The sequence below is a fragment of the Giraffa tippelskirchi genome, chromosome 10 (assembly GCF_054371585.1).
Source record: "Giraffa tippelskirchi isolate mGirTip1 chromosome 10, T2T-mGirTip1v1.2.pri, whole genome shotgun sequence".
Lineage (NCBI taxonomy): Eukaryota > Metazoa > Chordata > Mammalia > Artiodactyla > Giraffidae > Giraffa > Giraffa tippelskirchi.
The window spans coordinates 155,614,558-155,639,305 of NC_137284.1; the positions used below are offsets into that span (position 1 = coordinate 155,614,558).

At 47.0% G+C, this 24,748-nt stretch overlaps 1 protein-coding gene and 1 long non-coding RNA gene across 2 annotated transcripts; one reads left to right on the top strand and one right to left on the bottom strand.

The window, feature by feature from the left end:
- Nucleotides 1-14,068: 14,068 nt before the first annotated feature.
- LOC145523332 (uncharacterized) lies at nucleotides 14,069-24,557 on the bottom strand. Its single transcript, XR_014066491.1, has 2 exons — nucleotides 24,435-24,557; nucleotides 14,069-18,874 (listed from the first exon to the last, which is right to left on the bottom strand). It is a non-coding gene; the product is annotated as an uncharacterized LOC145523332 (long non-coding RNA).
- Nucleotides 19,560-24,317, top strand: AOC1 (amine oxidase copper containing 1). The gene is made up of 4 exons (XM_081537397.1): nucleotides 19,560-21,138; nucleotides 22,078-22,363; nucleotides 22,645-22,777; nucleotides 23,283-24,317. Exons 1-4 carry the CDS (start codon nucleotides 19,560-19,562, stop codon nucleotides 23,550-23,552), a joined length of 2,268 nt encoding a protein of 755 aa, XP_081393523.1. The 3' UTR covers nucleotides 23,553-24,317.
- Nucleotides 24,558-24,748: the final 191 nt, after the last annotated feature.

Consider the following 24,748-nt stretch of genomic DNA (forward strand, 5'->3'; position numbering starts at 1 on the left):
CTTTGAGAGAAATAAGCCTTTGTCCCGCACTCCAGCAAATGGGGAGTTGTATATGAAGAATGAGACTGAGACGTCCTTGGTGGCCCAGTGGTTGAGACGCTGAGCTTCCAATGCAGAGGGCGTGGGCTAGATCCCTGGTCGGGGGACTAAGATCCTATATGCTGTGCAGCACGGCCAAAAAATAAAATTAAAAAAAGAGAGAGAGAGAGAAAGAGACGTAGAAGAATGGGACTAAAAGAGCATTGATCAGTGTAAGAAATGGGCTTCCCAGATGGTGTTAGTGGGAACGGGCCTGACTGCAATGCAGGAGACATGGATTTGATCACTAGGTCAGGAAGATTCCCTGGAGTAGGAAATGGCAACCCACTCCAATATTTTTGCCTGGAAAATTCCATGGACAGAGGAGCCTGGCAGGCTACAGTTCATGGAGTCAAAAAGAGTCAGACACAACTGAGCACACGATAGTAAGAAACAGGCGTCAGCAAGGGTTAAGCCTAGAACCAGACATCTGAGACTTTGGACTCAATTAACTGTTATATTTTTGCTGCTGTCACCAGTCTTTCTGGAGCTTCTCCTGATCCCTGATGTGGATCCCTCTGCAATTCAGCCTCACGCCTTTGTCTTATCAACTCTGTTCATCTATTGACACCATCAATGGGCTAGCCTGACTGCCCTCCACCCTGTCTCCCTGTCCTACCCCTCCTTAGCCTCCTAAAGCCAGGTCTAAATCTTGTCCTTATACAACTTGGAGCAGCTACAGAAATTGCAGTGTCCTGTATAAAATGAAAATGTGGGGCCCCTTTTCAGAAGTTAAGACTTCAAGACAGCTCTTGTTGCAGAGCATTAAATGGAGGGCAGGGCGCTCCTGAGTGTGGGGCCTGGGAGACCACACAGGTTGCATGCCATCGAAGCCCAAGCTGACTCACACCACACTCAGCTGTCCTTGCCCCAAGGAACCCACCCCAGACTCCATCTGTGTGGTCACATTAATAGTAACCTGGTTGAGGGGTAACATCAGAGGGAAAACTTTCTTCACAGCAGAAGAAAGAATCAACAAAATAAAAAGGTGACTTACAGAATGGGAGTTGCAAAACCTATGGTTTTTCCAGTGGTCATGTATGGATGTGAGAGTTGGACCCTAAAGAAGGCTGAGTGCTGAAGATTTGATGCTTTCAAACTGTGATGCTGGAAAAGACTCTTGAGAGTCCCGTGAACAGGAAGGAGATCAAACCAGTTAAGCCTAAAGGAAATCAGTCCTGAATATCCATTGGAAGGACTGATGCTGAAGCCGAAGCTCCAATACTTTGGTTACCTGATGCGAAGAGCTGATTCATTGGGAAACACCCTGATGCTGGGAAAGATTGAGGGCAAGAGGAGAAGAGGGCGATAGAGGATGAGATGGTTGGATGGCATCACTGACTCAATGGACATGAGTTTGAGCAAGCTCTGGGAGATGGTGAAGAACAGGAAAGCCTGGCGTGCTGCAGTCCATGGGATCGCAAAGAGTCAGGCACGACTGAGCAACTGAACAACATGTTTCTCCAGCTGAAGATCTCCCAATAGTTTTCTCCATATTTTTCTTTCAATTGTAGCATATCCTTGAAGGTTGAGGCATGGATGACAGTCCACCCTACAGTCAGGCTTCCAAGAATAATCTATTCATGAGAATAACAGTGGGTTAACAGCACGTATTTCCATTTTCCTGTCCAGGGATCATGACTAATACGGTATTATCCCTCCCCTGTGCAGTGACATCAGCAGGTATGGGAGGACCACCAGGCAGCTTCACCCAGAATTTACCTCCAACTGCATGTATTTCATTTGTGGACCCAAACCCTCCATCACCTCTAACTGTTGTAAGTAAGGTGGAAAGTTCTCCTTTTTGTACTTTGCCAGTTACACAGGGAAGAATCAGCAGTTGGGCAGTTTGATCATGTTTGTTAATAAACAAGTTACCCTTTCCCTCATTTTGTAAAATTGTTTGGATTTCTCCTTGGTAGTCTGGGTCTATAACTTACCCAAAGACACAGATCCCTTTTAAAGCTAGACTAGAGCATTCCTCAATTAATCCAAAGTATCTGGGAGATATTGATACCAATACCATGTGAAATAGCACATATCAATCTTTTAGTAAGTCTATGTTCAGATTGCTAAGGCAGGTGGCACAGTGGTAAAGAATTCCACTACAATGCAGGAGACTCAGGTTCCATCCCTGGGTCAGGAAGATCCCCTGCCATAGGAAGGAAAAACTCACTACAGTATTCTTGCCTGGAAAATCCCATGGACAGAGGAGCCTGGTGTACAGTCCATAGGGCTGCAAAGAGTCGGACATGACTGAGTACAACAACATAATTAAGGAAATACCTTGATCCTGAGATCACCTGTATGTTGCTTTTTCTCCCCAATGGCCACATTTTTGGTGTGCTCACAAAGTCAAACCTTTTAAGTTGCTGGAGTCTAGATCAACTTCTACTGCTTGGATTCAGGTTTGTTCATCTATAACAGTTATACCATCGTTCTGTAGAATTTGGATCACTCTGAGCATCTACATGAAAGACTGAAACATTAGTAGCCTGTAGTGAAAGTGAAAGTGACATGCTTTCACAGACACGCTCAGTCATGTCTGACTCTTTGAAACCCCATGGACTGTATCCTACCACACTCCTCCGTTCATGGGATTTTCCAGGCAAGAGTACTGGAGTGGGTTGCCATTTCCTTCTCCAGAGGATCTTCCTGACCCAGAGATTGAACCTGGGTCTCCTGCATTGTAGGCAGACACTTTACCATCTGAGCCACCCAGGAAGTCTGAACAATTTCCCAGATGTCAGACCAAAATTTCTTTCCCCACAGCTCCTTGGAGTGAATTTGCCAGTTATTCTTCACACATAGGGGAAGTCAAGTGGCCAATCCATTGTCTACCAACCAAGAATCCATGTATATATGACATTCAGTTAAATTCTCTTGTTTTAGAGCCTGATATACTACATATCAATCAGAAAATTGACTACTTTTACCTCCCCTAGTAATTGTCAGCAGTTTAGCAGTAACAAGATTTTATGCCACTGCTTTTCAATAGCAAGCGGATTCTATTTTCAACAGTTGATCCACCAGTGAACCAAGCATGCTGTTTTCCTTGTGCAGTTAAAGAGTCAAAAGGATTTCCCTATTTTTCAGGCAACTCAGTTATCTCATTTTAGTTCCCTGATTCCTAAGATGTTGATGTTCACTCTTGCCATCTCCTGCTTGCCTATATGCAATTCACCTTGATTCGTGGACCTAACATTCCAGATACCTATGCAATATTGTTCTTTACAGCACGAGACTTTACTTTCACCACCAGACACATCCACATCTGAGTGCTGTTTTTGCTTTGGTCAAGCCTGTTCATTTTTTCAACAGCTATTTCTCTGCTCTTCCCCAGTAGCATATTGGACACACCCCAACCTGGCAGCTCATCTCCTGGTGCCATATGTTTTTACCTTTTCATTCTCTTCATGGGACTCTCAAGGCAAGAATACTGGAGTGGTTTGCCATTCCCTTCTCAGTGGACCATGTTTTGTCAGAACTCTCCACTACGACCTGTCCATCTTGGGTGGCTCTGCATGGTGTGGCTGATGGCTTCATTGAAAGTCTATGACTAGAGAAAGACTAGGTATCTCTTCAAGAAAGTTGGAGATATCAAGGGAACATTTCATGCAAGGATGGATATGGTAAAGGACAGAAATGGTAAGGACCAAACAGAAGCAGAAGAGATTAAGAAGAGGTGGCAAGAATACACAGAAGAACTACATGAAAAAGGTCTTAATGACCCAGATAACCACAATGGTATGGTCACTTACCTATAGCTAGACATCTTGGAGTGTGAAGTCAAGTAAGCTGTAAGAAGCATTATGAGGAACAGAGCTAGTGGAGGTGATGGAATTCCAGCTGAACTATTTCAAATCCTAAAAGATGATACTGTTTAAGTGTTGCACTCAATATGTCAGCAAATTTGGAAAACTCAGCAATGGCCACAGGACTGAAAAAGGTTAGTTTTCATTTCAATCCCAAAGAAAGGCAATGCCGAAGAATGCTCAAACTACTGTGTAATTGTGCTCATTTCACATGCTACCAAGGTAATGCTCAAAATCTTTCAAGCTAGGCTTCAGCAGTACTGGAACTGAGAACTTCTAGATGTACAAGCTGGATTTAGAAAAGGCAGAGGAACCAGAATCAAATTGTCAACACCCATTGGAACATAGAAAAAGCAAGGGAATTTCAGAAAAACATCTACTTCTGCTTCATTAACTATGCTAAAGCCTTTGACTGTGTGGATCACAACAAACTGTGGAAAACTCTTCAAGAGATGGGAATTCCAGATCACCTTACCTGCCTCCTGAGAAACCTGTATATAGGTTAAGAAGCAGCAGTTAGAACTGGACATGGAATAATGGATGGGTTAAAACTGGGATAGGAGTATATCAAGGCTGTATATTGTCACCCTGCTTATTTAACTTACATGAAGAGTACATTATGTGAAATGCCAGGCTGAATGAAGCACAAGCTGGAATCAAGTTGCCAGGAGAAATATCAACAACCTCAGATATGCAGATGATACCACTCTAATGGCAGAAAGAAAAGAGGAACTAAAGAGCCTCTTGATGAGGGTTAAAGAGGAGAGTGAAAAAGCTGGTTTAAAAACTCAACATTCAAAAAATGAAGATCATGGCATCTGATCCATCACTTCATGGCAAAAAGAAGGGGTAAAGTGGAACTGGTGACAGATTTTATTTTCTTGGATTCCAAAGTCACTTCGAATGGTGATTGCAGCCATAAAAGACGATTGCTTCTTAGAAGAAAAGTTATGAGTAAATTAGACAGCATATTAAAAAGCAAAGACATCACTCTGCTGACAAAGGTCTGCATAGTCAAAGCTATGGTTTTTCCAACAGTGTGTATGGATGTGAGAATTGGACCATAAAGAAGGCTGAGGGTCAAAGAATTGATGCTTCCAAATTGTGGTGCTGGAGAAGACTCGTGAGAGTCCCTTGGACTGCAAGGAGATCAAACCAGTCAATCCTCCCCCTGGTGGCTCAGTAGGTAAAGAGTCTGCCTGCAATACAGGAGACCCAGGTTCAGTCCCTGGGTTCCTTCTCTAGATCCCCTAGAGAAGGAAATTGCAACCCACTCCAGTATTCTTGCCTGGGGAATTCCATGGACAGAGGAGACTGGTGGACTACAACCCCTGGGGTCACAAAGAGTCAGACATGACTGTGTGACTAACACTGGACAGCAAGGAGATCAAACAAGTCAGTCTTACAGGAAATCAATGCTGAATATTCATTAGAAAGATTGATGCTGAAGTTGAAGTTCCAATACATTGGCCACCTGATGCAAAGAGCCAACTCATTAGAAAAGAGCCTGATGCTGGGAGAGATAGGGGGCAAGAGAAGGGAGCAACAGAGGATGAGATGGTGGGATAGCATCGCTGACTCAACAGACATGAGTTTGAGCAAACTCCGGGAGATAGTGAAGGACTGGGAAGCGTGGTGTGCTGCAGTCCATGGGGTCGCAAAGAGTTGGAGATGACTTAACTGAATAAGAGCAACAAGAATATTTGTCGTAGCTTTCCTTCCAAGGAGCAAGTGTCTTTTAATTTCGTGGTTGCAGTCACCGTCCGCAGTGATTTTGGAGACCAAATATTGCCAGGACTCCCAGGCTTTTCTCTTTGTGAACCAGTCTTCCCTAACCAGGGATGAAACCTGTAATGGTGGCTTCATTAGCCTAGAGAGCTAACCCGGTGCCTTAGCTGGGGCAGCTCCTGCCAAGCAATTTCTTTCTGCCGGTTCTATGGAAACAGCCTGGGTTATCTCACATGACGTCTGATGTGTTGACTCCTCTGAAAACAAACTATCAGGAGTGAGCAAGGGGAAAGCTGTGAGCTGTGAGCTCTGGCCCACTAACCACAGACACCGAATCCATCCTCACCTGTCACGCTGCCCCTCCCCAAGACCAGACATCCTGTTCCTACAACATCATCATCCCCAAAGCCATTGCTTCTGCCCCTTTAAGGGGGAGGGCGGCCCAGAACTTAGATAACAGGATCTTTGCTCAAGAGTTATCTGTAGCTGTCACCAATCATTAACACCAAGAGGGGAGGAACTGCACCTCAGAAGTTAAGGTCACGTACAGGAAGGACCAGTAGGCAGAGACAGCGGGGAACTGGGGAAAAGTGGTGAAAAGGGAAAATGTTAGCCTCTCAGTCGTGTCCGGCTCATTGCAACCCCATGGACTGTGGCTCATCAGAATGCTCTGTCCATGGAATTCTCCAGGCAAGGACACTGGAGTGAGTTGCCATTCCCTTCTCCAGTGGATCTTCCTGACCCGGGGATGGAAACTGTATCTCCTGCACTGACAGCAGATTCTTTACTGTTGATCCACCACGGAAGCCCCTGTTCTGTGCTACTCTGCAAGATTATTATCTTTCTATGGATATTTTGTGTACTCCTTCAAATAAAAATGTGAAATGCCCACTTGTTCACCCTCCCTCCTTGCCCACACGAAAGTAGGTGGTAGCCTCACCATTCTTCATCCTCCAGGAATGAGCCCTGCAGTGGTACCTGCTCCTGAGGCTGTTTCTACTCTGTGATGTGCCCACGTCCTGGGGAAGGCACTCCAGAAGGCCTGAATGATCAGCATTCCCTCCCACAAGCCTATTTCCCTACATCTGCCAACACATGGCATCCTCCACGCCATGTGGCTTTCTCATTCCTGCCAGCAATGGGTATAAAACTATATCTCATTGTTGAATAATTTGCGCTGCTTTAATAACTACTACTACTGGAGAAGGAAATGGTAACCCACTCCAGTATTCTTGCCTGAGGAATCCCATGGACATAGGAGCCTGGTGGGCTACAGTCCATGGGGTCACAAGAGTCAGACATGACTTAGCAACTAAACAACCAATAACTACTACATATGGGAATCTTATCACATGCCCTTGAGATTTTTCACTCATGTTCCCTCTGGAATGATTTCCTATTTCTAGCTGATTTTTTAGGAGTTTTGTGTGTGTTTCTAGATAGTAGTCCCTCTCACTATTTTTAAACACAGCTTTTTGAGATATCATTCATACTGTACAATTCACCCACAAAGTGAATAATTCAATGGGTTTTAGTATGTTCACAAATATGTGCAGCCCTCACCATAGTCAAATTTAGAACATCTTCATCACTTCTAAAAGAAACCCCACGCCCACTAGATAGCACCACTTACACAACCTCTGCTCCCCAGCTTGAAGCAACTACTTCTGTAGTTGCTTTTGTCTCTATAGATTTGCCTATTCTAGACAGTTAATTTTGTTGTTGTTCAGTCACCCAGTCATATCCAACTCTTTGCAACCCCATGGACTGCAGCACACCAGGCCTCTCTGTCCCTCACTATCTCCCGAAGTTTGCCCAAGTTCATGTCCATTGCATCAGTGATGCCACCCAGCCATCTCATCTCTAGCACTTTATTTCCCTTCTGCCCTCAATCTTTCCCAGCATCAGGGACTTTTCCAATGAGTCAGCTGTTCACATCAGATGACCAAAATACTGGAGTTTCTACTTCAGCATCAGTCCTTCTAATGAGTATTCAGGGCTGATTTCCCTTAAGATTGACTGGTTTGATCTCCTTGCAGTCCAAGGGACTCTCAGGAGTCTTCTCCAGCACCACAGTTCGAAGGCCTCAATTCTTTGGTACCCTGCCTTTTTTACAGTCCAGCTTTCACAACCATACATGACCACCGGGAGGAGCATAGCCTTGACACTATGGACCTTTGTTGGCAGAGTGATATGTCTTCTTTTCAACACACTGTCTAGGTTTGTCTTCTGATTTCATGGCTGCAGTCATTATCCACCGTGATTTGAGAGCCCAAGAAGAGGAAATCTGTCACTACTTCCACTTTTTCCCTTCTATTTGCAATGAAGCAATGGGGCCGGATGCCATGATCTTACTCTTTAATATTTAGTTTTAAGCAAGCTCTTTCACTCTCCTCCTTCACCCTCATCAAAAGGCTCTTTAGTTCCTCTTTGCTTTCTGCCATTAGAATGGTATCATCACATATCGGAGGTTGTTGATGTTTTCCCCACCTATCTCGATTCCAGCTTGTAACTCATCCAGCCTGGTATTTCTCATGATGTGCTCAGCATATAGGTTAAACAAACAGGGTGACAGCAGACAGCCCTGTCATACTCCTTTCTCAATCTTGAACCAATCAGTTGTTCCATGCAAGGTTCTAACTGTTGCTTCTTGACCCCATTCAAGGACCATGACCTTGTCGTGGCAAAGGAGCTTCTATAGCTTGTTGAAGTTATGAACCATACCATGTACGGCCACGCAATACTGACGGATCATAGCAGAGAGTTCTGACAAAACGTGATCCACTGGAGGAGGAAATGGCAAACCACCCCAGTATACTTGCCGTGAGAACCTCAAGAACTGTATGAAAGTGAAAAGTAGTCACTCAGTCATGTCCGACTCTTTGCAATCCCATAGACAGTAGCCCATCAGTCTCTGCTGTCCATGGGATTCTCCAGGCAAGAATACTGGAGCGGGTTGCCATTTCCTTCTCCAGGGAATCTTCCCGACCCAGGGATAGAACCCAAGTCTCCTGCATCGCGGGATTCTTTACCGCTGAACCACCTCGGAAGCCCGCATTGGCAAGTATTTGCTAGTAAATTTCTCCTTGTCTTTATCTCTGACCTCTGAAACTCACCACCTACTCTAACAGACTATGGCCCAATGCAGATCATAGCGGAGAATACACAGGCAACTCCTGTGAAAAGTGCCGCTTCAGCAGGAGGAATGACAGGGAAGCATCGACGGCATGGGTGTTTTGGGGAAAACAGAAGTGCACACAGCTGCTGAAGTGGTGAAAGACTGGGGAGTTTCCATACTCAGAACTTGGGGTAACGGGAGCCCGCTGGGCCACTGCCGCCAGAGACCCACACACTTCCTCGTGCGCTGCCCCTGCCCACTGTGGAGCTTCCTGAGCCATAGGTCACCACCTTGCTCAGCACAAGCCTCACCCTGTCCCTCCCCCTGGGGCAAGGTCCAGCCACAAAGTTCAAGGAGTCAGAGACAAGGGCTGCAGCAGAGGTGAGCCCAGAGCCGAGCACACAAGTAAGTTCTGGGCGGCGGAGGGTATTCGGGGAGAGTCAAGCAGGGGCGAACTGGGGAGGGGAGGGGGGCAGTGAGGGAAGGTGGACATGGAGTGGGGGGTCAGAAGAAACAAAGACACAAGAAGAGGGGAACAAAGGGAGGGGTGAGAGTCCAGAAGGATCACTCCAAGGCACACACCACCAAGGCTGAAATGGGACAGGTGCAGCCAGGAGGCGGCCGCTGGAGATGAGTCATGGGCAGGAGAGAGTATGTTTTGTATCTCCCGGCGTGGAGGTCTCACTGGCCATGAGTTCTCCCTTCTGCCATGGCTTCATTGCCATCGTCCACTTCACCTGCCGCCCATCTGGACACTGCAACAGAGGATTGTACCGGGAAAGGTTAAATGAATAGCCAAGCTCAGGTTACAGGACCACAGGTCTCTTCCACATCTCCCTCCTTAGCGGAGTAGAAGGCAATTTGGGGATAAAAACTGTGGATGAAAATTCAGTTAACTATCAAGTTAAGAAAAAGAGGAGGATTTTATTTGAGCTAAACAGAGGATTATAACCCAGGAAGCAGATTCTCAGAAAGCTCTGAGAACTCTTCTACTTGTTAGAAGTCGAATGCACAGTCGTATACATCCTCAAGACAAAAGGATCACCCATCAGAATAATATATTTTACAAAAAGTTCAACAAAGATACATAGTCCAGGTAAGCACATATAAAGCAAGCTGCAAGTCACCATGGCCCCTACAGAGTTAAGAAAGAACCATGATCTTTTAAGAGGTTACATTGCTAGCATCAGAAGAAGGAAAAAAACGGATCTTTACGGTCCAGCGGGCACTCCCATCTTTGAGGAGCTCTGGTTAATGAGTAATGCAGACGTACCCAGCACATTAGCAAGTGGGGGAGAGAGGGAAGAGGCCAAAAAAACACAGAGAGCAACTTCTATGTTTAATTTTTTCTGGTCCTGGTTTGAAATGCAAATTTTATTTCATCATCCCCACCCCCACTTTGATCATTAATCTTCTGATAGAAAGCAATAGGTGAGCCAATATTTGGTCCCCCAATACCATGGTGGTTGCTTACCTGCCCTGGATCTATCATGTCCCCCAATGCCCCATCTTAATACCCCAGTTCTTTCTTATCTTTTAAGGAGTTAGGCTGGTAGAATGTTTGCCATGGACCGACAGGCAACTCTAAGCTGTACACTAGGACTTATGCCAACTTTACTCTGTATGTGCACTGTGCATGGTCACTATTTTATATAGAATAATAGATATGATCAATAGTCATTTAGGCATCATTATTTTAGGTGGAGTTTTGAACACACATAGAGAGGCACAAGGCTTCCCTGGTGGCTCAGCAGGTAAAGAATCCGCCTGAAATGCAGGAGCCGCAGGTTTGATTCCTGGGTCAGAAAGATCCTCTGGAGAAGGAAATAGCAACCCACTCCAGTATTCTTGCCTGGAAAATCCCAAGGACGGAGGAGCCTGGCGGGCTGCAGTCCATGGGGTCCCAAAGAGTTGGCCACGACTGAGCCCACAAGCACAGCACACGGAGCAGCACGAGAGATCATTCCTCTCTGAGCGATACAGAACACAGGCGAGACGGCTGACAACAGTAAGCGAGTCAGAAGGAGAGATGTAAGCTATGAATCCCCAGAACTGAACCATTTACCCAAGATTTCATTTAGACTAGAAAGGGGATTCTTCAATGCAGAAATCTGATTTTATATGTGCCATTAGATGGTTACATCAGAAGACTTCTCTGGTATGAAAGCACAGCGTTGTCTGGATAAAGTTTCCCCCTGTGAAGCAAGGGGGTAAGTTTTAGAAATCAACAGACATTTGATTCTGCAACGTCCCTGGCTCCTCATAGAAACTTAGAACTGAGTAAACTAATTGAAAGTAGTAAACCAGTGTGGAGGTATATGCAATGGGAAAACTTTTTATAGATTATAGAAACGTCTGAAAAGTCAGTGGCAAAAGTTATGAGGGGCTCATATTGACCTTATGTTGACCTAGGAATTTGATGACAAACCCAGCAATCAGTTAAACTGCCTCCAGTAACTATATTTTGTGACAACGTTGCTAAAGAGTTATCTATCCATCCTAAACATTGGGGTAACAACATAGCTATAAATAAAACAATCACTTTTCATTTTAGTAGGGAAACAGACATTTGGTAAACAGTACAATTGAACTGGTGGGATGGGTCTTAAAGCTCTGGTCTGGACTGTTGGATCAGCTATCTGCTACTACTGTCATCTTCTCATCCTAGCTTGGTGATGCTTGTCTTAGTTAAAGCCAGATGCTAGAAACAGGGATCAAAGTCCATCAGGTGGAGTAATATTTTTATTTTGATTTTTTTTTGGAGTGATATTTTTAAAATGAGAGACGTGAATCCATGAGTTAGTGTCTTTCAGTTTGGCTGTGCATGGCTTAGTTCATAATACTTCACAAATTTCTCTCTGTCTTGGCTGCAAAGAATTTTTTATCTGATGTCCTTTCCAATAAACAAAATGTCTAGGTTATAATCCATGACACTTTTCATTTTCTAAGGGCCTGCTGTAAAAGTAGTTACCAATTTTTTAAGTATCTCAATAAGACCCTATCAATAATATATTTCCTCTGGACCATTGCGGGTGAAATGTTCCAAAATATTGTTTTCCCCATAAAACTACTTTTTCAGATGCCCAATAGGTTAAAGAATGCACATGCTGGAATAACGGCCGTTGGGTTTCAATATGTCTATTAAAGGGCTCCTCAGGTGGCTCAGCAGGTGAAGAATTTGCTTACAATGCAGGAGACATAAGAGATGCAGGTTTGATCCCTGGGTCCAGAAGATCCTCTGGAGGACGGTATGGCAACCCACTTCAGTATTCTTGCCTGGAGAATACCCATGAATGGAGGAGCCCGGCAGGCTATGGGGTCACAAAGATTTGGACACGACTGAGTGACTAAACACACACATGTCTATTGAAACTGTTTTTTGTTTTATTGGGTCTAACCCACATTTGTGTGGTGGGGTCAAAATTTCCCCTTTTTGTTGCCTAATCTGTCTCTTTAGTGGTGATTTCTTGAGCCCGTAGAAATAAATCTTTCATTGAGTTTGCAGGGATAGCAGAGAGCAGTGGACATCCTGGAGGCTGGACAGGATGAATATTTAAAGCTGCCCATTTGGCTGCAACATCAGCAAGGTGATTTCCTTCAACTTCCACAGTGCCAAATTTGGAATGCTTTTTCATAATTGCTGTTTTGGCAGTTGTATCGTGATTAATCCGTTCATCCATTAATCCATTATCATGCAGTCCATGGGGTCACAAAGTGTTAGACACAACTGGGCGACTGAACTGAACTGATCGTGATTAAGGACTCGTCAACCTGTTTTCTATTGTTTGTATAAGATGTCGTGAAGAGGTTTAAAACCTCATTGCTTTCATAACATTCCAAAGTCGTGTGCCACTCAAAAAGCTTACCAAACATCAGTATAAATATTTGTTACCTGGTCTTTAGCTAGCTGACAAGCTAGAGTTAAGGCAATTAATTTGGCTTGTGGTGCTGACTTTTTTCTGGTAAATAAAAGTTTTCAATTATGTCCATCGTGGATCTTATTGTATATATGGCTTGATAATGTCCCATTCATCCTATAAGTAGGACCCATCTGTAAATTAAATTAGATCAGCCTTATCAATAGGGGCTTCTTATAAGCCATTCCTGGGAGCAAGAAGATAAACTGCTAACAAGATGTGATCATAGCTGCCTTCTTCCTGTGGTTCTGGAAGCAAAGTTGCAAGGTTAAGTTGTAAAGTTGCTATTACATCAAACCAAGGTAGTATTGGGAAGAGAAAGCAACAACTTCATAAAAAGTTAGCTGGCTTACAGCATTGTGCTGAGTGTGGCAGGAGTTTAGAAGAGACTCAACTGAATGTGGGACATAAGCAGTTAAAGGAGAGCCTATTACTACTCCTTCAGCAGCCTTACATGAGAAAGCTGTTTCTAAAATAACCCTCATACAAGGTGGAATCCTCTTGCTACCGAGTCTAACTTATTTGGGAAGCAGAAAATCTCCCTATAGCATTTTTGAAAAGCATCAGGTTAAGACAATGCTGCTGCTGCTGCTGCTGCTGCTGCTAAGTCGCTTCAGTCAAGTCCGACTCTGTGTGATCCCATAGACGGCAGCCCGCCAGGCTCCGCTGTCCCTGGGATTCTCCAGGCAAGAACACTGGAGTGGGTTGCCATTTCCTTCTCTAATGCATGAAAGTGAAAAGTGAAAGTGAAGTCGCTCAGTCATGTCTGACTCTTCGCGACCCCATGGACTGCAGCCTACCAGGCTCCTCCCTAATGGGATTTTCCAGGCAAGAGTACTGGAGTAGGTTGCCATTACCCTATCTATAAATGACAAAAGACTTGAAAAGCACAGTTAAAGACCTGATCACCATGCAATTGTCAAGGAAATTTGTTGTGACATACAACATTTCAAGACAATAACTAGAAATATGACTGACAGCATACCAGGACATTTCAAATTTTAGGAACTTCATGTAATTTCTAGAACTTTTATATTAATATTTACCTATAAAATAGAGCTTTAGAAGATTTTTTGTTACTCATTTGACAATATTTCCTATGCAATTTAATATACCAAATAAGCCAAGTGATTTAAATGTCCCTCTTTGAGATGTTCAGGAGCCCTCTGAAGCATCCCAAAGTTAGCTAGCAGTCAAAAGAATTTCATTTAAAGTTTGACTTGAGAAAGTTTGTCAAAGATATCAAAGGTTTTAAGTGTTTGACCAAGTAGGATCATAAGTAACTGTTAAACAATATTTTTTTTTTTTATTTTAGTTGGGGGCTAATTACTTTACAATATTATAATAGTTTTTGCCATACATTGACATGAATCAATGACATACATACAATACATACAATGACATAAACAATATTTGTTCATAAAACTTTTAATAAAATGACAATAAAAGATTTCAAAGGCAAGTGTAGGAAGTTACTGGTAAAGAAACTTTGTAATCTGTTACCAAAAGCAGAAGCAGATCAATATTTCAAAACAAAACTCTGTCCTCACAAAATGAGAAAAAAGGTCTATTTTCACATCATTTCACCTTTAATGTTAAAATTCATTTATTTAATTAAATCTAATCTTAGTCTTAACCATGCCTTAAACTCTTTGCTGAAAATTCCCTTTTAAAAATTAATTTCTAGAAATATATGCCATTTAACAATCTTTCAATAAAGCACAAACTACATATATTAATAGTTCCAAACATATTAAGTCTTTCTGGAATAAGAGGTCAAAAGTAGGTAAAAACAGACTTCTTTAGCAATTAATATTTCAGTATTTTATCTTATTAACAATGATCTATGTACTTCCCTGGTTGTCCAGTGGCTAAGACTCCATGCTCCCAATGCAAGAGGCCCAAGTTTGATCCCTGATCAAGGGAACTAGATCTCATATGGTGCAACTAAAGATCCCACATGCCATAACTAAGACCCAGTATAGCCAACTAAATAAGTAAATTTTTTTAAATGATCTAGACATTCAAAGAATTTCTATCATTTAATTTAGCAGAACTCTGAAGTTTCAAGTCGTCAAAAGTCTGGAGAAATTGTTCTTAGGTAGACACACCATAAAACATATTATTTTAAGAAAGTTTACCCAAAAGGCTTTATCCCCTTATCTCTCCTCTATTACTTATGAAAATATCATCATACCATTAATTATCTCATTACAAATTTTGGAACAGAAATAATATGAGTTTATCGATTTTCAGTAAACCAAGGTACAATAAAAGTATTATACTTAATGGTGAGACTCTAAAGACATGTCTGTATTAATTAAACTACCAGTTTAAACTGGGTTTTAGTCATTAAAAATTAATTCTGGATCACATGATCCTTTAAAAATTGGGCTAAAGTTACATTTAGAAATATCTGATTTGTAAGCATTTACCTTTAAGTCAAACAGAGCTCTTTTACAAATTAATTTTGATAACACTATCCAGAGGTAGGGACATACCATATTTAAAACATACACACAGACAAACATATCCAGACAGACACAGATAGAAATGTCATAATTTTCCTACTTGAGTTTTTAAAAGCCTCTTTCCCTTTTCTCCTCTCAGTTGTAAGGTCTACTAATTGAGCTAAGGCTGTCGTCTCAGGTGATGTGAGCTATGTTTGTTTCAAGGACACAGTATGAGTTATAATTTCCTTCAAGCATTCTCTGAGGAATACTTTTATTCTCTCAGGGTCAGAATTTTGAAAAGGTCTTTTATCAACCTGGCTTTTTCTAGAATGTCAAAAAAGCTTCATCCTGGCCATTTAAGAGCGAAAACTAGTACCTGCAAGCACCGGCTTCGTTCCAATTACATGGATTCATGTCCTGAATTTTACTGGACCTATTTTTCATTCTCTTTCTTTAAGAAAAACCTTTTCTTGGCTGTGCCATGCAGCATGTGGGATTTTAATTCCCTGACTGTAGATCAAACCTGTGCCCCTTGCATTGGAGGCGCAGAGTTCCAGTGGCCAGAGTTCCAGTGAGCAGCCGCCCAACTGGGAGCAGATCAACCTTCGAGGCCTTTTTCTTTATTATTACTTTGGTAGCCCGACTCAGATACAATCTGCGCCACTTTGTGAGGACGTGTGATGGACCGAACGTGTGCTGCTTCTGAGTCTAGCTGCCCAAGGAGGTACCCCAGGTCGGTTTGACTCTCTTACATGTCTGGGTTCCTCCCTCTGACGGTCTAAAACTGCCCTGGGTGCTCAGGGCTCGAGATGATCAGCCTTTGTTATGCCTGCCCAGCGAGCAGGATTTTGTTAATGATTATACTGAGACCCTCTGTGGGCTCACTACACATCAAAAGGATAGATCCTCAAACACTTCCGCTAGGTTCTCAGGGACCTGGAAGCACCTTGTGGCCAGAAGGAGCAGATGTCCTTTTCCCTTTGGAGTTGAGCGGGCTCGGTCTTCGTTTCACTGGCAAACAGTTTGTTCGGACCATATATACCTAATCTTTCCGATTTAAGCCAAATCTTTAAGAAGGACAGCCAACCTTCATGCCAAAGTTTCCCCAAGGTCCCCACCTAAGAATATCTCCCAGGTCTCCTGCCTAGGAAATGTACAGTTACCCCCTTTAGGACTCCAAGAAAAACAGAAAAGTCCCGAGAAAAACAGCTCGAGGGACTTCCCTGGTGGTCAGGTGGTTAAGACTCTGTGCCTCCAAAGCAAGGGGCACAGGTTTGATCTATAGTCAGGGAATTAAAATCCCACATGCTGCATGGCACAGTCAAGAAAAAATTTTTCTTAAAGAAAGAGAATGAAAAATAGGTCCAGTAAAATTCAGGACATCATTTAAAGCAATGATGCCCAGATATCAGGAGACCTCACCAAAGCACCTGAAGAATACCCAAAACGGTGGGACTCAAAGAGCCTGTGCTGGTACCCAGCTTCAGTTTAGGGTGGTCTCCGGGTGCCTCTGATAGACTGCCAACTGTGCCAAGAAAACAGCTGATGGAAATTCAATTAACTACCAAGTTAAGAAGAAAAGGGGGGGATTTTAATTGAGTTAAACAGAGGATTATAACCCTGGAAGCAGATCCTCAGAAAGCTCTGAGAACTGTTCCACTTGTTAGAAGTCGAAGGCACGGTCTTACACATTTTCAAGACAAAGGGATTGTACATCAAAATAATATATAGATATTTTACATTAAGTTCACCAAAGATACATAGTCCAGGTAAGCACATATAAAGCAAGCTGCAAGTCACCATGGCCCCTACAGAGCTGGGAAAGAACAGCGATCTTTTAAGAAGTTACATTGCTAGCATCAGAAGAAGGGGAAAAAAAATGGATCTTTACCGTCCAGCAGGCACCCCCATCTTTGAGGAGCTCTGGTTAATGCATACGGCAGACGCACATGGCATGTTAGGGAGTAGGGGAGGGAAGAGGCCCAAACAAACACAGAGAGGAAATTCTGTTTAATTTTTTCTTGTCCTGCCTTAAAATATTAATTTAATTTCATCAGAGGTTAAGACGAAAAGGGCCTGGCCACCAAAAAGACATGGAGGAACATAAATGCACATCACTGAGCCAAAGAGGCCAGTCTGAAAGGGTTGCACGCTGTATCACCCTGACTGCATGTCATTCTGGAAAAGGCAAAACTATGGAGACAGTAAAGAGATCAGTGGTCACCCGGGTTTGCAGGGAAGGAAGTGAAGGATGAAGAGCTGGAGTGGAGACGATGTTGAGGGCCCTGAAACTGCTCTGTATGGTTCATAAAGATGGTTCAGCAAGTCTTCACACATTTATCAAAACCCACAACATGTTCACCGAGAGTGAACCCTCATGTAAACTGCTGCTGCTGCTGCTGCTAAGTCACTTCAGTCATGTCCGACTCTCTGTGACCCCATAGACGGCAGACCACCAGGCTCCGCCGTCCCTGGGATTCTCCAGGCAAGAACACTGGAGTGGGTTACCATTTCCTTCTCCAATGCATGAAAGGGAAAAGTGAAAGTGAAGTCACTCAGTCGTGTCCGACTCTTCGCGACCCCATGGACTGCAGCCTGCCAGGCTCCTCCATCCATGGGATTTTCCAGGCAAGAGTACTGGAGTGGGGTGCCATTGCCTTCTCCGTCATGTAAACTACTGGGCGACAATGATGTATCACTGTAGTGTCAGATTGTAACAAAGGTACCACTCTGGTGTGGAATGTTGTTAGTGGGCCAGGTTATGTGGGGGGGAAGGGGAAACAGGAGGTATACGGGATCTCTCTGTACATCTCTCTCAATTTTGCTGTGAACTTAGACTTTTCCAAAGTCAAGTCTAGTTTAAAAAAGAAACTAGGCTCGACCAAAACTTAATAGTAGAACAAGAACTCACTGCTTATCTTTCTGCTCTGGATTCACTTAGCAACCCTGAGAGCTCCCCCACCCCTTCAGGCTAGAGAGAAGATCATGTGAGTCCCTGGGCCTCCAAACCAGGGCTGGGAGGTGAAGACTGTAGTGTCAGCTCCAGGGGGGTGGGCTGTGAGACCCTGATCACAGTCTCCCCTCAAAATAGAAGGGAAAAGGACATCACCTCAAATTGCCCCCTGGGATGATGACATCCTGAGGTGCCCTCCTCATGGCCTTGGCCTTGAATGGCCAAGTGGTCACAACTGTGGGGCATCACTGAAGAGGCCAAAGAAGCCGGACAGGGCCAGCCACCCCATTCTCCCCCTCACCTGTGTAGGCACAGGTCTACAGCCGAATCAGTCAAATCACTCTACATGGCTCATAAGTTTAAACAATCTGACACCAGAGAGTATATCCTCATGTTGTTATTCAGTCGTGTCCAACTCTTTGTGACCCCATGGACTGCAGCACACCAGGCTTCCCTGTCTGTCCTTCACCATCTCCCAGAGCTTGCTCAAACTCATGCCCATTGAGTCGGTGATGCCATCCAACCATCTCATCCTCTGTCGTCTCCTTCTCCTCCTGCCTTCAATCTTTCCCAGCATCAGGGTCTTTTCCAATGAGTCAGCTCTTCACATCAGGTGGCTAAAGTTTTGGAGCTTCAGCTTCAGCAGCAGTCCTTCCAATGAATATTCAGGGTTGATTTCCTTTAGGAATGACTGGTTTGATCTTGATGTCCAAGTGACTCTCAAGAGTCTTCTCCAGGACCACAGTACAAAAGAATCAATTCTTTGGCGCTCAGCCTTCTCTATGGTCCAACTCTCACATCCTTCATGACTGCTGGAAAAAAAAAAAAAAAATGAGTAGTTTGCATTTCTTGAGTGCTTCCTAGAAAGTAGGCTTTGTGCTAAACACTTTATCCTTATTGTCCAACTGATTTTTCCTAACAATTCCATAAGTAGGTACTGGTATGGTTATTTTCCATTTCACTGTTGTGAGAATGGAAGCCCAGAGAGTTTAAGCAAGCTGCCCAAGGTCACACAGCTGGTCCTAGTGGTACCAGGTATTAGCACTAGAACCGTCGACTCTTTTAACTTCCACACTACATTTCAAATTTTATCCGTATAAAAAAACATTGTGTTGTATCAAAAACGCAGTTTTGCTGCCAACACCCATGACACAGCCAGAACTCTGTACCATTTTGGGGGAGGGGCACTGTGAGCCTCTAAGTGACCTAAAGCTGGAGAGATAGCACTTCTGCCCCGCAGAGATAAGGCAGGGAGGAAGGGAGAAGGAGTCTGCACAGGTAAGAGCATCCATGGGACTAAAAGAGGTTTACAGACCAGGGAGGTTACAGACCAAGGAGAAGAGAGCCGAATTCAAATCGGAGGGCTGCAAGCCAGGAGATGAGTCTGTGGGAGAACCATGAGGTCAAGGGCCAGGGTAATCCAAGACCCAACCTGGGGGACACCCACTTCCTCCCACAAAACTGCCAAGCTCATCTCCTCTGCTGCATTCCAGAGCCATGGGGCGGGAGACCCTGGCCCTCGGCTGGGCGGGCGCGGCCATCCTGGTGTTGCAGATGCTGGCGGCGGCAGAGGGCCCCCCGCGGACCCCAGGCGACAGGGGCAGGGTGTTTGCGGACCTGAGCGCCCAAGAGCTCAAGGCCGTGCACAGCTTCCTCTGGTCCCAGGAGGAGCTGAGGCTGGAGCCGTCCAACACGCTGACCGTGGCCAAGAACTCCGTGTTCCTCATTGAGATGTTGCTGCCCAAGAAGCAACAGGTGCTCAGGTTTCTAGATAAAGGCCACCGGCCTCCTGTTCGGGAGGCGCGAGCCGTCATCTTCTTCGGAGCCCAGGAGCAGCCCAACATCACCGAGTTTGCCGTGGGGCCGCTGCCAAGGCCCCGTTACCTGCGACACCTGCGTCCCAGGCCCCGGCACCAGGCCTCCTGGGCCTCCAGGCCCATCTCCAAGGCAGAGTACGCCCTCCTGAGTCACACCCTGCAGGAGGCCACCAAGCCCCTGCGCGCGTTTTTCCTGCACACCGCGGGCGCTGTGTTCGGAAACTGCTCCCAGCGGTGCCTGACTTTCTCCGACGTGTCGCCCCGGGGCGTGGCCTCCGGCCAGCGCCGCACTTGGTTCATCCTGCAGCGACAGATGGAAGGCTACTTCCTGCACCCCACTGGGGTGGAGCTCCTGCTGGACCACGGAAGCACGAACCCCCAGGACTGGACGGTGGAGCGGGTCTGGTACAATGGGAGGTTCTACCGGAGCCCCGAGGAGCTGGCTCAGAAGTACGACGATGGACAGGTGGACGCAGTGGTCTTGGAGGACCCGCTCGCCAAGGGCAAGGACCGAGCGAACCTGCCCGAGGCGGCCCTCTTCTCCTCCTACCAGTTACGCGGGGACTGGGGCGTCTCCAAGAGCGGCCCCCGCCTGATGCAGCCGAAGGACGCGCGCTATAGCCTGGACGGCCGCACGGTGCGCTACGCCGGCTGGAGCTTCTCCTTCCGCCTGCGCTCGTCCTCGGGGCTGCAGGTCCTGGACGTGCGCTTCGGCGGTGAGCGCGTAGCCTACGAGGTGAGCGTGCAGGAGGCCGCGGCGCTGTACGGAGGACACACGCCGGCCGGCATGCAGACCAAGTACCTGGACGTGGGCTGGGGTTTGGGCAGCGTCACTCATGAGCTGGCCCCTGGCATCGATTGCCCGGAGACGGCCACCTTCCTGGACGCTCTCCACTACTACGACGATGACGGCCCCGTTCTCTACCCCCGGGCCCTCTGTCTCTTCGAGATGCCCACGGGGGTGCCCATCCGGCGGCACTTTAACTCCGACTTCAACGGTGGCTTCAATTTCTATGCGGGGCTCAAGGGTCAGACGCTGGTGCTGAGGACCACGTCGACGGTCTACAACTATGACTACATCTGGGACTTCATCTTCTACCCCAACGGGGTGATGGAGGCCAAGATGCACGCCACCGGCTACATCCATGCCACCTTCTACACCCCCGAGGGGCTGCGCCACGGGACCCGCCTGCACACGCACCTCCTTGGCAACATACACACCCACCTCGTGCATTACCGCGTTGACCTGGACGTGGCAGGTAGGACCCGGGCTTGGGACCACCCTCCTGGCCAAATATCTGCACCCCAGCGATAACTCACACTCCTGGGAGATGATGGTGCCAAGTCTGCCCTGGAGACATAACGTCAGGAAGGTTTGCCCAGCCTGCAGGTATGGGGCCTGTGGAAACCTGTGTGTCCCTGCAAAATGGTGACGTGAATAGTGCCAGGGCCTGCCCCTGCACTAACCCCTGTGGAGGATGGACTCTGTGCAAAGGTGCACAGGGCGGGGGAGGGGTCTAATGCCTAGGTATAAGACATGTCCCTGCCTGGAGGTTTGAGTGGATGCAGCGTCATTGGGAATACTCCTTGTGTGTCTTGAATTAGTGGTGTCACCACAAAAGATTGGAGAAGGGAATGGCAACCCACTCCAGTATTCTTGCCTGGAGAAACCCATGGACAGAGAAGCCTGGCAGACTACAGCCCATGGGGTCGCAAAGAGTCGGACACGACTGAGTAACTGAGCATGCCTGCCTTAAAAGATGGCATGGGTGTAATGACAGGATTTGGCCTGATATTAAGTCTCATGTTAGAACAGACCCCCAGGACCAGCTGGGCAGCTTCTCCTGCTGCACCCTGTCTGCTCCTGACTCAGGAGGGCATTGACACGGCCTCTCCCCCTGGGGAAAGGCCAGCTGCCTGTCTCTGGGACAGCTGCCGCAAACAGGCTCAGATGCTGCTCTCAAGTGGAAGTACCCAGGGTCACGGTGGAGTCACTGCCGCTGCCGTGCCAACTCTGAGCTGCCTTCTAGTTCCTCAGCCCCTTCCCTCCACTGCCATCTGGCTCAGTGACTGTCCCCAACATCCCCTTCAGTCCAAGGTCTGCTGTTGGGTGTGGTCCCGGACGGAGGGCCCAAGGTGAAATGAGGAGGCTTCAGTTCCAGGTGCTTGATTCCGACTCCTTCCCTGTACACCCGCAGGCACCAGGAATAGCTTCCAGACCCTGCAGATGAAGCTGGAAAACATCACCAACCCCTGGAGCCCAGGACACCGCCTGGTCCAGCAGGCTCTCCAGCAGATGCGGTATTCTCGGGAGCGGCAGGCAGCCTTCCGCTTCGGACAGACTCTGCCCAAATACCTGCTTTTTACTAGCCCCGAGCAGAACCCCTGGGGCCACCAGCGCAGCTACCGAGTGCAGATCCACTCCATGGCCGACCAAGTGCTGCCTCCAGGCTGGCAAGAGGAGAGGGCTGTCACCTGGGCCAGGTGAGGAAGGCCCAGGAGGCTGGCAGGGACTGGAGGCTCCTCTCTGTGTCTCTGTGTTTCCCTGTGTCCGTGTGTGGCTCTGTGTTTGGGGATGGAGGGTACAGAGCCCTTTCAGAGCCCCAGAGCCTCCACTGACAGTGAGTCTGGCTAACTCCCAGGGGATGATCCCGCATTTAGAGGAAGGCAGTAACTTTCCCCCTTCACTGACCCTGACGATGCTCCCTGGGAGGGGCTGGGAGGCCCCCAGCACCCAGAGTCACGTGGCTTCTCTGCCTGGACAGGTACCCCCTGGCAGTGACCAAATACCGGGAGTCAGAGAGGTACAGCAGCAGCATCTACAACCAGAACGACCCCTGGGACCCACCTGTCGTCTTTGAGGAGTTTCTTCGCAACAATGAGAATATTGAAGATGAGGTACCAGCTCTGCCTCTTTCCAGCCCCACCCTGAGACCATATCCCTGTCCAGTCCCAGGATCCCTGATCAGTCCCAGGATCCCCACCAGGTCCCAGGATCCCCGTCCAGTCCCAGGATCCCTGCCCGGTCCCAGGATCCCTGCTGGGTCCCAGGATCCCTGCCAGGTCCTAGGATCCCTATTATAGAGTCCCAGGATCGCTGTTGGGTCCCAAGATCCCTGTCCTATCCCAGGATCCCTGCCAGGTCCCAGGATCCCTGCCTAGTCCCAGGATCCCTGCTGAGTCCCAGGATCCCTGCCAGGTCCCAGGATCCCTGTCCAGTCCCAGGATCCCTGTCCAGTCCCAGGATCCCTGCCAGGTCCCAGAAGGGCGAGGACCAGCTTACTGGGTGGAAAGCCAGCTCCAGGTTCACCAGATTTGCCCCTTCCTTAAACCTGGGGCTTGGGTACTGGCCACCCCTTCCCCTTCGAGCCTCTTCAGCACAGCGTGCCCCTCTCTCCCGCAGGACCTGGTGGCCTGGGTCACAGTGGGCTTCCTGCACATCCCCCACGCAGAGGACATCCCCAACACGGCCACGCCCGGGAACTCCGTGGGCTTCCTGCTCCGGCCCTTCAACTTCTTCCCAGAGGACCCATCCCTGGCGTCCAGAGACCTCATAATCGTGCGACCTCTGGGAAACGGCTCCACCTACACCCAGAACTGGATGCCTGAGGAGGAGGGGGACTGCTGGAAGCCGCCCCCTTTCAGCTACAACGGAACCTACAGGCTTGTGTGAAGGCCCCTGCCCCCCACTGAGTCTCACCTGAAGCCCAAGCCCTACCTCCCCTCCAGGGATAGGTGATAAACCCCTCTGGGGCGGCTTCCTGGGGGAGGCACAGTGGGGGAGGCCACACCCCAGGCCGGGCATGTAGGACACACACGGATGAGAAACCCAAGGCCTTGGTCTCCACCCCAGAGAAGACCTCCATGGCTATGGCAAATGACAGTCACTGAAATACTAGGTTGGCCTGTGAGGTCAGCGTAAGGAATCTGAGGCTGATGGCTCCCTCTTGGGAGACTAGGGGTCACTGATGGGCATGCCAAGTAGTGCAAGCACAGGAGGACACTGGAAAAATCTAGTGAAACTGCCACCTCCTCTACCCTTTGACTTACTGATCCAAGTTCTTGAAGTTATTCTGGAGATCTACCTACAAACACAGGAAAAATAGATGTACATAGCAATTTGCTGAAGGACTGTTTGTACTGGCAAAGTCTGGAGAAAACCCCAAACCTCCATCTATAGGAGAGAGCCTGTAGATCTTAATAAACCATGGGGTGCCCACACAATGTGATCGTAGGTGACTGTGAAAGAAACATACGTACAGGGACATTCACTGTCCTGATGGGGAAGAGCTTCAGGATGTACTCAGAAAACAGATATAGAACAATAGATGGCATGCTAATCTTTGTACAAGAAAAGAGAGACACATACGTACTCATAAACACTCTTGAAAGATAACACGTGATTCTAATAAAAGCAGTTACCCGTTGTCTTCATCCATTTGAGCTGCTGTAACAAAATATTGGGTAGGCTGAAAAGTTTCATTCGAGTTCTTCCATAACATCATACAGTACCACAGTCTGGGTGGCTTATCAACAACAAAAGTTTATTACTTACAGTTCTGGAGGATGGAAGTCCAAGATCAGGGTGTCAGCAAGGTCAAGTGAGAGCTCTCTTCTGGGTCAAAGACTTCTGAGTTTTCATTGCATGCTCCCATGGCAGAGGGGTAACGGGTTTCCCTGGGGTCTCTTTTATAAGAACACTAATCCATTCATGAGGCTCCACCCTCATGACCTAAGCACCCCCCAAAGGCCCGCCTCCCAACACCATCACACTGTGCATCAGGCGGGACACAGATGTCCAAACCACAACACCTAAAGAGGTGGGGAGAAATGGGGTGAAAGAGACAGGATGCAGCGGGGTTGCTCATG